General features: G+C 35.2%; 1 protein-coding gene across 1 annotated transcript in view; it reads right to left on the bottom strand.

Moving 5' to 3' along the window:
- The window catches only part of OSTM1 (osteoclastogenesis associated transmembrane protein 1), a 16,783-nt gene extending 6,619 nt beyond the window's left edge, over window positions 1-10,164 (bottom strand). The window contains exons 1-3 of the mRNA XM_044675403.1: window positions 9,754-10,164; window positions 3,569-3,683; window positions 1,899-1,996 (exon numbers count right to left, since the gene is read on the bottom strand). Coding sequence (XP_044531338.1) covers window positions 1,899-1,996; window positions 3,569-3,683; window positions 9,754-10,164 — 624 coding nt within the window. The remainder of the gene's footprint in view (window positions 1-1,898; window positions 1,997-3,568; window positions 3,684-9,753) is intronic.
- Between the last annotated feature and the right edge of the window lie 2,157 nt (window positions 10,165-12,321).

Raw genomic sequence — 12,321 nt, forward strand, 5'->3', positions numbered from 1 at the left:
ATATATATATATATATATATATATATATATATATATATATAGTCTTCAACTAAAATCATATTATATATATATATATATGCTATAGGAAAATTCTAACTGCTTTGAGAGATTTGCCTTATTTCAACAAATTCACTTGGGTTCCTTCGGAATAAAAGGATATTTAAAGGTTAAAATATATTTCTAAGTAAGCAGTTTCTTTTCAACTGAAGGAAAAAAATGATATGACTCCTCTTTGGATTCCTAACTACTGCTACTACTACAAGGTCAAAGAAGATGACAGTAGCTTATGCCCTTTCCCTCTGCTACCCCAGCTGCTTGTTGGAAAGGGCCCCAGATTGGTACTTTTCTTTTATAACAAGATATGGAATGAAAAATTCACTACAGTTCCTGGTAGGAAGTTAGGTGGCACAACTAGAGTAGCCTTGTTTTTCCTGTTCCATAGGCATAATAGTAGCTACTTAGGAAAGACATGACATGGAGCAAAATAACATTTTAAAAAAAGGATAACTCCAAGCAATGACACGAATGGAAGTTTCTCATACTGCATATGAAATAGTATTAAAAGGCAGTGTTCTGCTAAGGTTCTACAATATAAAATAATAAGATTGCACACAGAAGTGCTATTATCTCGTTCTTACTGATATGAAATTCTTCTTTTAGTTAATGATAACATACGAATCAAATTAAGAGGTTTTTGTTCATTTACGGAAATTGCAATCATACAACAATCTAACCCAGAATTTGGTGCTCATCTGATTTATAACCAACCACTGAGCAGAAGAATAAGTAAAGTAAAAAATTATGACTAAATTATAGGCAACGCATAATAGGAAAAATAATCACAACAGGACATTGAACCTTTACAAATAACTATGAAATTTTTTTTAAAGAATTGGAAAGGGAGAAAATAAATTATTTGCTGTTAATCCCTTTAATAAACTTTCCCTTATACATGTGAATTACAAATGGTTTGTGTTTTCCACACCATTAGGCAGTATGCCTGCCTAAAAACCATAAGTTGATATGTGTGTGTACTCCATACACATGAAGGAAAAAAATGACATGACTCCTCTTTGGATTCCTAACTATTGCTACTACTACATCAAAGAAGATGACAATGGCTTATGCCCTTTCCCTCTGCTATCCCAGCTGCTCCATGTATTCTCTATAATCTCATGTCAACTGAAAAATGTGTGCTCTCCATAGTTACATTTATCAATCTCTTATTTGTCAAAATAAATGGCATTTTCTCAGTGCTTTTCTATTCTTCTTGACTTTTCTATTCAGAGGCTTAAAATCCAAATGATATATATTAAATGAGAATATCAAATGTTATTTACTAATCTTCTGTCTTTTCTATTTCCTAGATTGATGTTTTTTTCTTTTCAAGCTTAATGTTGTTAAATCTGATCTGTTCAACCATTTGATTTCTACTCCTTTAGTTCTTTTACTTGGCTACACAGACAGGATCATAAATTTAGAGGCAGAAAGAATTTTAAAAGTCATCTAGTTCAATCTCCTTTTATTTTATATAAGATCAAAAAGTCACTTAATAAAAGTTAAGGTCTAGAGCTGATATCCACTAAATAAAAGAACATAAGGTTCAACTCAAATGTCATGTTTAGGAAGCCTTCCCTGAAATGAACATGATTCTCTGAATTCTCAAAAGTGCATGTAACATCTTAACATTATATAAAATAACTTTTCCCAAAATCATGTCAGAGCAAATTATTAAAACAAAAAAGGACAGCAGACATTATCATAACAAACAGATCATTCTACGTACTTGGATGAATTAACAGAATACCTAACACATATCCACTAAAGTTAAATTATGCAAATGGAAATAATAATATATAGTGGGCTGAATCTTATCCTCAATAAAAAGTTTAAAATACCTGAAGGTTATGCTTAAAGCAAGTCAAAGTCTGATTGAATAAATCAAGGAACCGAATTGTGCTGTTTGATAGTTCTTCACTGTTATTTGTTAAACAATCTGTAAAAATAATTGAAGTATATTATTTTCATATTATATTTTGCAAAAATTATTTAGTTTTTACATGTTTGGTATAATCACAATATTGTGAATTATTTTATATTAAAGTAAAAACTTAATTATCTGATACAATCAAGGAATAATATAATCTACACAATGATTTTCTTGGTACCTAAAACTTTCTTTGAACATCTACTTCTTTTTTAACCATTTTCTTATGGAAATATTTCTAAAATATATTGCACACTTTGCCCTTTAAAGCAGAATATTCTCAAATTTAAGCTGTTCTTAATAACTTGTGGTAATTATGAACATTAATTATTTAACTTTACTGTAGAACAGTAAAAGGATTATAAGACTATTTTGTCCCTTTACAAAATTGGCTATTACTCAAAACTTTTCTCCTTTCTATGATATTTCCATTTCTTTCCTATTAGCTGTCACTTTTTTAGGCTGCTGTCAAAGTACCTGTTTCTAGTAACAACTCTACTTCTAATTAGCTAGGAAACCAGATTACTTTGCACATGACTTGAATTGAACAAGCTAGTTAGAAATGTCTCTAAAATAAGAAAAAAGGCTCTTGATAAGGGCCTAAGGGGCTCTTCTATAAGTAAAATGTATGACTCTCATACATATTATCTATTTTAGCTGCTCAAGCATCATTTTTGTTTACTCTATGGCTCTCATTTGTGTTCTCGATTAACTAGATAAATAATCTCCAAATAAATAATGTGTTACTTTCTTACATAAGAAGGTATTATGAAAAGTGGTATAGTTTTATACTGATCCTTCTTTCCTTTCTAACACAATGAATTTAATTTAAGATCTTTTGAGTTATCAAGTAGTTTTAAGTAGATTTAACTTCACCTATTTTTCTTCTCCAGAAAAGTACTAGAGGGAGAAGATTTGGAACTCGATTTTTTTAAATGAATGTTAAAAAATTGTTTTTACATGTAATAGGGGGAAAAAATAAAATATTATTTTCAAAAAGTCTTAGAACAAAGCTTTCATTGTCACTTACTCTCTCATTATCCTACTCCATTTAAAACCCAAATAAATACTTTGAAAAGTTTATTTATACTACCTTTTAATAATAAAATATTCATTTTATAGTTATATTTTACACTGTTTTGAAACACTTTTACATTTAATTGCATGCTTGCCTTTGGACAAATCACTTATATTCGCTGTGACCTAATACCTCCATCTGTAAAATGACATCAATAAGATGATAACTGAGATGCTGTTTAGCTCTGACATTCTAATATATGACCATTATTTTCCCCATATAACTTCCCTGCAAAGTAAGTAAAATATGATGACCTACTTCTGGCAGATAAAGACGTTGAGGCATAAAGATTTTCTAAGGTTACTTAACTAGTTTATGGTACAGTCAGGACTTGAATCCAAGTTTCCTGACCCTCCTAACTGTGTTATTTGCACTGAAATAGGCTGCTAATTATTCAGTACTTATAATGAGAACAGGTCAATTAAGTAGCTTCAAAAAGTTAACTAAAACCTGTTTATTGTTCAGATTCATGCTAACAATATTAAACTGAAATAATTACTTACTTGCACAGTTTGCTTCTTGCCATGTAGTATTAAAAAACTCAGAAAGAATCACTACAATTTGCATCCTGTCTGACATCAAGAGATTTTTGGCACAATTATGGCTCTCTGAAGCATTCTAAAAAGAAGAAAAATAGAAAAGGGGAGATAGAATAATATATTACTTTAAGTTAAACAAAAACCACAATTTTTTAGCTTCTCTAAAAAGGACAATTGGGGTACCATATCTTACATAAATGCTAACCAATTATCATCAGTCATTTCATAAAACAGCCCACATTTGCATAGAGCTTTTCGGTTTAAAAAGTGTTTTCCTATCAACCATATTATAAGATAGGATTGCAGAATATGAGTATATCTACCACCATTTTACAGAAGAAGAAAATGGCTCAGAGAAGTCTGGTGATTTATCCAGTTACAATTCAACCTTTTACCCACTGTCAAATTTATGAAGCCAACAATTCATTAGTAGCCAAATGGAAGAAAGATCAATAGATATAATAATCAATAGTTTAAGTAAACAGAGAAGAAAAAAACATTAAGCAATTAATAGGTAATCAAGTAATCTGATTCCATTCAAAGAATGGAAATTAAATACATTATTTCTTTAATAAAATAATTTCAACAAACATTACAAAAGGATGCTATACTATTATCATAAGAAACTGTAAAATTTGAAAAATGAACTCAAGCACCACAAAACTAAACAAATCTCAGACAGCAGGGAAATATAAGGCTATGCCATGGTAATTCAAAATAATTCTCTATAGGAATATTTTCTTAAAATGTTTCCAAAACTGTTAACAAAAACTCTATTTACCTTACATGTTTATGCCTCATTTTTAGCATGAAATGGCCTACACACAAAAAAGCATTGTTTAAATTGACAAGGCATTAGAGAGGCTATCTTTTAAAGGCCATTTTATTTTACATGCTCGAACAGAAAAAGAGTCTTTGCTTCTCAAAAGTACTGTAGCTTCTATATGTCAATACCAATATTTAGTTAAAATATGGTAGCTGAATTATCCCAAAAAATAACTACAAAAAAAAGCAGCTGATTTTGTCCTCGGTGCCAAGATCTGCTTTTTATCCTGTCACATGATCCAGAGGAAAGCATGATGCACAGTGTTTTGCCTAAATAGAATGATTTTCAAAGTTTTCCAAGGAACATTTTAATAATGGAAACAAATTATAAAGATAGTTATTATAGAATTCCCTAAATTAGTTCATGCTTGACTCTATCTTATCTTAACTTCCATGTCATTAAGACTTCAAGATCCTTTTTTAGTAAAAACCTCTCAGGCCTTACTTTTTATTCCACCACCATGATTCAGAGGTCCTGGCCACACTATACTTGGAATTGTCATTAATTTCCTAATTGGTCTCCCTGCCCTAATACATCCTACTATCAGTTTAATCTTTCTAAAATATTGTTCTCCATGACAGCCTTTGCTCAAAAATCTTTGGTGTATGAGTTAGGAATCAAACTAAGTCCATATTCCTTGACCTTGTATTCAAGGGCTCTATAATCCAACCCCAAGCTAATGTAACAGAAATACAGTACAGGATTTGGAATCAAAGAACCTGGGTCCAATCCTGCATGCTACCTGTATGGCCTGGGAATCATATCTTTAAAATCTTTCTGGGCCTTAGTTTCTTAATCTTTAAAATACAGCAGCAGTATACGAATAATTGCTAAGATCTTTTTATGGTTCAAAATTTTATATTCTACTACAGCTTCCCCACATTGATAGAGAGGATAGTACAATAGTAAGAGCACTGGACTAGTAATCATAAGAGACTTACATATCTCTTTCTCCCACACTAGCTGAAGAATTCTAGGTAAATCAGTTAGTTCCCTTTATCAGAATGATTTCTTTAATCATAAAAAGATATACCACTTGTATTTACTACCTCATAGGGCTCTTGTAAGGATCAAATGGGATCATATGCATAGAGTAAAAATATTAAAGTTCTAGATTGTTAGCTATTATTGTTGTGAATTATCTTCAGTTCTAGTCAAACCAGTCTACTTATGTACTCCAAACATGCCATTTATATTTTCCCATCTTCACATTTACCATTTCCCCCTGCTTGTAATGCCTTCCCTTCAATCTTTTTCCCCCTTATCTAAATCTTTTTTTTTTAATTTTTTTTAAGTTTTATCTACTGTGAGAAGCTTCTACTCACCCTCAGTTCACAGTTTTTTTCCTTAGGTTACTCAACCTTGTACAAAATTATTTTTATGGGAAAATCAGTTTTGACTCATATGAACTTCATAAGAATAAATAATAATAGCAGCCAACATTTATACAGCACTTTTAGCAAAGCCTTTTACACTTATTTTCTAATTTGGTCTTCAAATTCATTCTAAGGTAGGTACTGCTGGTATTATTTTCCTTTTTTGCTGTTCCTCTCATGACATTCCATCTGTCATCTCCATGCCTTTGCACATATTTTCCCCAATAAATGGCAAGTACTCTGTCTTCACCTCTGCCTCTTAGAATAACTATATTCCTTCAAAGCTCAGTTGAAGTACCATTTCCTATATAAAGCTTTTCTTGATATCCCCAGCTATTAAAATATTTTTCCAAAAATTTACTTGTATTTATTTTTATGTACTTTTATGTAAATGAGTTGTACACATTCTATCCCTTGGTATAATGTAAGTTTCCCAAAGGTAGAAGCTGTTTCATTTTTCTCTCTGTATCCTGAGTGTCCAGTACAGTATTTGGTACACAATGGAAGTTTAAAAAATGATTCTTCTTTGATATACAATGAGGAAGCTAAGGCCCAGAGAGATGGTCACATGACTAGTAAGGCTAGACTCCAATGCCAGCACTCTTTCCCCTAGTTAACAATTGTGTCATAATAAAATCCCACCTTAATGGCCAGAACTGCCTGTAAAGACAGATGTGATGGTGACTCTTGTGGGCTAAGTAAAGGGACTCTAGAAAATCAGACTCTAGACCAGTGATGGGCAACCTTTTGCGCTTAGTGTTGTCAAAATTCGCCAAAAAAAAAAACGAGCATAACTCAGGTGGTGTGTCACTTCATGAAAAAAAAACACCATAATTTCACGATATTTATAGTTTAAATAACAAAAATTATAATTGTAATATATAATTGTATTTAATAAACCAAAATAGGTAAATTAATATAGGTAGAATTGTCATCTATAGTGCAGAGTGTCTATACTACACTAAAACAAATGTTTCATCCTCAGCATGCAGCCCCATACTTCTCTGTATTTGGCCACATGTCATCGAAAATGACTACGTGTGTCAGTGCTGACATGTGTGTCATAGGTTTGCCATCACGGCTCTAGACTCCAGGACTAAAATGCTGTATGAGATGAATAAAGAACATTACATGGAGAATAGCAGAATAGGATGGATGAGCATGTATGTAGCATAGAATGAATTGAATGGGAAAATAGTGAGGAACAGAGGGATTTGTCCCTTTCTTTCCTTTATTTTCTAAGGTATGGCAAGGTTTCTCATGCGCTTGAGGATAGTAAAGAGTATAGATGAGGCAAGAGGATTCAGGGAAAAAGAAAAGCAGCAAAAAAGGGTTTTTTCTAGAAATCAGAAATGGGAATTTGGCAAGAATCCAGGGAGTCTAACTAAGAAAAGAAAGAGGCAGATCAAGGTTAACTGTAAGGAAAAGAAAGAGGAACAGAAAATAAAAGTATACACAAATTATATATAAAATGGCATTTTGTTTTCAATTGAATCATTTTAGCTGCATTGGTTTCACTTGTACTTTTTTTTTAATTTTACATAATGGGAATTTTTTATTTTTTCTTTCATGATTTCCTCTAATTTGTTTAAGAATTCTTCTCTCAGATGTAATTGTGAAAAATCTCTATTTCCCTCTGATTTATTTATGATGTGACCTTTTATAGTTAAGTCAAGTATATATTTGAAACTTCACACTCTATTATGCCAAATGGTGCTATTCTACATTTATTTTGTGATAAACTATAGTTTTACCAGAAGTTCTAATTAAATAGAATGTTCTTCCCAAAGTAAATTATACTGTTGGGTTTATGAGTTCAGTTGTTTCTGGTTCTTCTTGTTCCTTACACATGACACTCTATCTGCCATCTCCAAGCCTTTGAATAGATTGCCTCTGATGAATGCAATGCACTCTGATCTCACCTCTGCCTGTTCAGAGTTCCTAGGTTCCTTTAAAGTTCACTTTTAGTGCTACTCCCTACATAAATCTCTTGTATTGATCTATTTATTTTAAAAACAGTACTAAATAATTTTGATAATCACTGTTTCATAAAATTTCGAGATTTAGAAGTGATCTCTTCCTCAAAAAAATTATTTTCCCTTTTGATCAGAAGCCTTTTGTTTCTCCAAATGAATTTTGTTATTTTGTTCAGTTTTATTAAGTAAACCCTGGCTAGACTGGTAAGTCTACATACCAGTGGAACTACTTTAATACAATAAAAGATTTTGCTCTAAAAAATAATTTTATGGTGATTCTTTTGGTAAAGCCAATATCCTTACTGCAAATAATGTCTTTATCATAATTAGATATGCTCTTTTTACTAAAATTGCTATATATACTCTTATTACCAAGCAATTAAATTATCCAGCTCTGTCCCTTAGACTGTGCCCCTAGAAGCAGGTAGAAAGCAAAGTGGATAGAAAGCTGGGCTTGGAATGGGGAAGACTTGAGTTCAAACTTTGCCCCACTCTTTATTAATTGTGTGACCCTGGGCAAATCACTTCTATCTGTCTCTTATTTCTCATCTCTAAAATGGGGATAATAAGTTTTTGTGTGGATAATTCCAAATAATAAACATAAAGCACTTTGTAAACCTCAAAGCAATATATAAATGTCAACTATTATTAGGCAAGTTATTTACCCTCTTCAAGTCTCAGTTCCTCGTCTGTAAAATGAGGAGGTTGGACTAGATAGTTTCTAAGGTCTCTTCCATCTCTACACTTATGATCTTATGATCTGAGGGGAAGGAATTATAATGATTGTCTTGTGCCAAAAACAGACAATAAATGTATTGGTCCATGCTAGAATTCGGAGCCTACTCCCCTAGATATTGCAGGTTGGGGCATGATAATCCAAAAGTCTTCCTGCCCATTAGTTACTCTACTCTTTGAACTCTGATAATAAAGGTCCACCCATATTAGCCAGCTTCTAGTTCTGCATGCAAAATATTCTAACTACCCTCTCTGTGCCTTACCTCTAGCTGTCTCCTCATGTCTGAGACATACTCTTATCACTTCTGCCACTTGGAATCCCAAAAGAGGCCACTCTAGAGTCTTACTCCTCTGTCTCTTCCCTCTGAAATTACCTTCCACCTATTCACTCTCATTATGTGTGTGTGTATACAAGAGCTCCCTCTACAGATGTCTATATCTATCTTTATACATACATATATTTACATACAAGATTCCTCTATGTATGTGTATATATACATATATATACTTATATGTGTGTGTACATATATATATATGTATATATATATATATATACATATACATAGAGGGAGAGACAGAGAAACAGAGAAGGGGGTGGGAAGGAAGAAAGATCATTCTATGTGCAAAAGAGGAAACAAGTATGAGTGGACCTTTTTGGGTAGCATAAAAAAGGGAAGTCTCCCTCTCTATGTGTGTGTATCACATATGAACACATATCTTAAAAATAAACAATTGTTTGCATGTTGTCTCCCCCATTAAAAGCTCCCAGAAGGCAGAAGTCATATTCTTTGCCTTTCTCTGCATCCCAAGCCATTAGGACTGCCTAAGGTGGCGCTTAATAAATGCTGGTTATCTGGACTCAAGTACTACTTCTTATGTGGAGCCTTTACTTATCTCCCCCCTGCCCCGACCCAAGTGACAGTGCACTCCCACCTAAAACTATCTTAATTCACCATATATATTCTTACGTAGTTATGCAAGTTCTATTCCCCCCATTAGAATGTAAGTTTCTTAAAGGCAGGGATGTTTTCACCTTGGCCTTTATATTCCCAGGGTTTAGTAAAGTGTCAGGGACACTTAATAAATTTTTAATATTAAATAAGTTCTTAATAAATGCTTGTGGATTGACTGTTAGGCTGAAAAGGTTATGTGCTTTCTGGGAGCCCTTGATATCCCTCCCAGCTCCAGGGTCCCAGATGCTACTCCGACCCCTTGGCACCTCGCTCCTCTACCCACCCCGACCGCTCGACTGATGTTGTCCATCTTGATGGTGACTTGCTGGAAGAGTGGGTAGCAGTTCTGGCACAGGCGCACAGGCCGGGCGCTGCGCACCAGGCATTCCGTCATCTCCGCGCTGCTGTTGGCGAAGTCAAGTAGCAGCTCCCGGCATTCGGGTTCCAGCTCCGGCAGGTCCGGAGGCAGAGAGAGCGGGCCGAGCCCTTGGCCTTGCAGCAGCGACAGGGACAAGTCCTGCGCCTCCAGCAGCGGCTGCTCTGACAGCAGGACCGGGCCGCGGCGGAGGTCCAGTGCCGGCGCCCCAGAGCCCAGGCCGCCGGGGAAAAAGTGGCTCTGGCTCAGGCCCAGACAGAGCCCCGGCAGGAGCGCCAGTAGCAGCTGCCTCCACGGCAGAGCTCTTCCGAAGCCCATCGCCAGGGCACAAGTGGGAGTGACTGCTGCAGTCCCCCAAATCCTTCTTAGCTCCCCGCGGCCTCAGAGGCCACTGACAGCAGCAGCCACTTCCGGTCCCCGCTGGTCCTTAGCTCCTTGCGGGGGGTCACGAGGGCGGAGCGTCAGCCTAAGCCCCTCCTCCCTTTCAGCTGCACCATTGGGCGAGACAAAAAACTGATGGGAGAGGGAGGGCGGCGCTCGGGGTGTACGCATGTGCGTGAACAAGGGAGGGCTCCAGGCTGCAAACAGAGTGTAGAAGAGGCTCGGGGGAGGCGGGGCCATATTGACCCAAGAAAAGCCGGGAGGTTCACTAGAATGGACCAGCTCCCTGTGAAAGGATGAAAACTTTCAACTTCATTTAATGGAGTCATCTTCAGAAGCTAATTCTCTTGACCCATCCAAAGGGCTTCTTAATACCCAAGAACCCGAGAAAGCTCCCTTTAGCTGCCCTTATTTATGGAATATGAGAGTATTAGAGGAAATTACTTCACACGGCAGAAAGAAGGCAAAAAACAGCAGTAATAATTGACATTAAGATAGTGCTTTATATTTGCATCCTTATATTGTAGTGAGGTAGGTGAGTTAGCCCGATTTTCCAGATAAGGAAACTGGGAGTCATAGAGATTAATTTAATTGTCCAGACACACACTGATGACAAAGGTCAAAATTAGAATTTGAACCCAGGTCTTGACTCAGGGCCAGAACCCTATCTACTAGGTCATGCTGAGGACTCCCTATGGTATCACTCCCCCGAGAAGCACAACTAAAGGGTGCTCCCCCAGAAACACAGTCAATCCAGTACCTTTAGACAAGTGCATTTATGGACTTACCAAGGCAATGCAGAAAGTTCAGTTCCAGAGCACCTCAGTAAATCGAGTCACACTTATATGAACTAATTACAGAATGAAGTGAGCAGAATCGGGAAAACAATTTATACTACAATAACATTGTAAAAAATAACTTTCGAAGATTTAAGAATTCTGATCGATACAATTATCAGCCATGATTCCAGAGGATCAATGATGATGAACGTTATCCACCTTCTGATGGAGAAGTGATGAACTAAATATACAGAATTCTACACAAAATTTTAGGCATGTCTAATATAAAAATGCATTTTCCCCAGCTATATTTGTTACAAGGTTTTTGTTTATTTTTTATTTTTCCTTTGAGTGGGGAGAGATAGAAAGCAGTGAAAACAAATTCTTGTTTATTAAAAGAGTTTTAATTTTAAAATACACTTTAATGGGAGAAGACAACATATAAAGGTGGAACTAGAAAGAAAACAGGTGTGCTATAGCTTTCAAGTGGCCTGGTAAATGAAAATATTACTAAGCAGAGCCAGAGTGTTCCAAGAGCATAATCCAATGTTTCATTTGGACAGGAGGTAAAGAAGATGACCTGAATGAAGAAGACATGGCATAATAGCTTTCTTCAGGTATTTGGAGGAAAAGAGTGATAAGACTTGTTCTGCTGGTCCCTAAAGGATAGAATAGGATTAATGTGAAAGAAAGCAATATGGTACAGTACAATAGAGCTCTGGATCTAGAGTCAGAAAAAGATAAGTTCAAATCCCATCTCTACAACTTCTTGTTAGACCTGGAACAAGTCATTTAACTTCTTCATTTCTATAATGAAAGAGTTGAACTAGATGACTTTAGAGAACCCTGCCAGCTCTGAACTTGGAATCTAAATTAAGTCAGAAGCAGATTTAAGCTTGTTGTGAGAAAAGAATTCCTAAAAATTAGGGTTATTCAAGAATATGATATTTTAATGATGGTCCAGTTTGACTGTAGTACTGTGTATGTGAAGTGTCATAATTTATAATAAAGTTGGAAAGGTAGATTGGGGCCAAGTTGTATAGGAATTTATACTTGGAGTATTTAGTAGCAACTAGAGTTTATTATTTAGAGAAATGATATGGTCAGATTTGTGTTCTAGAAAAATCAGTTTGGCAGCTGTGTGAAATATGGTTTGGAGAGGGGAGAGATTTTGCAGGGACACCAATGATATTACAATACTCCAGAAGAAAGATAAAAGGGCTTGAATTAGCAATGTGGCTGCCTTTCACTTGAGATCTTCAAGCAAAGGCTGTTTGGCCAATTGGGGATGTTGTTGAAAATATTCCTTGTGAGG

This window comes from Gracilinanus agilis, chromosome 4, assembly GCF_016433145.1.
Source record: "Gracilinanus agilis isolate LMUSP501 chromosome 4, AgileGrace, whole genome shotgun sequence".
NCBI classification, from domain to species: domain Eukaryota; kingdom Metazoa; phylum Chordata; class Mammalia; order Didelphimorphia; family Didelphidae; genus Gracilinanus; species Gracilinanus agilis.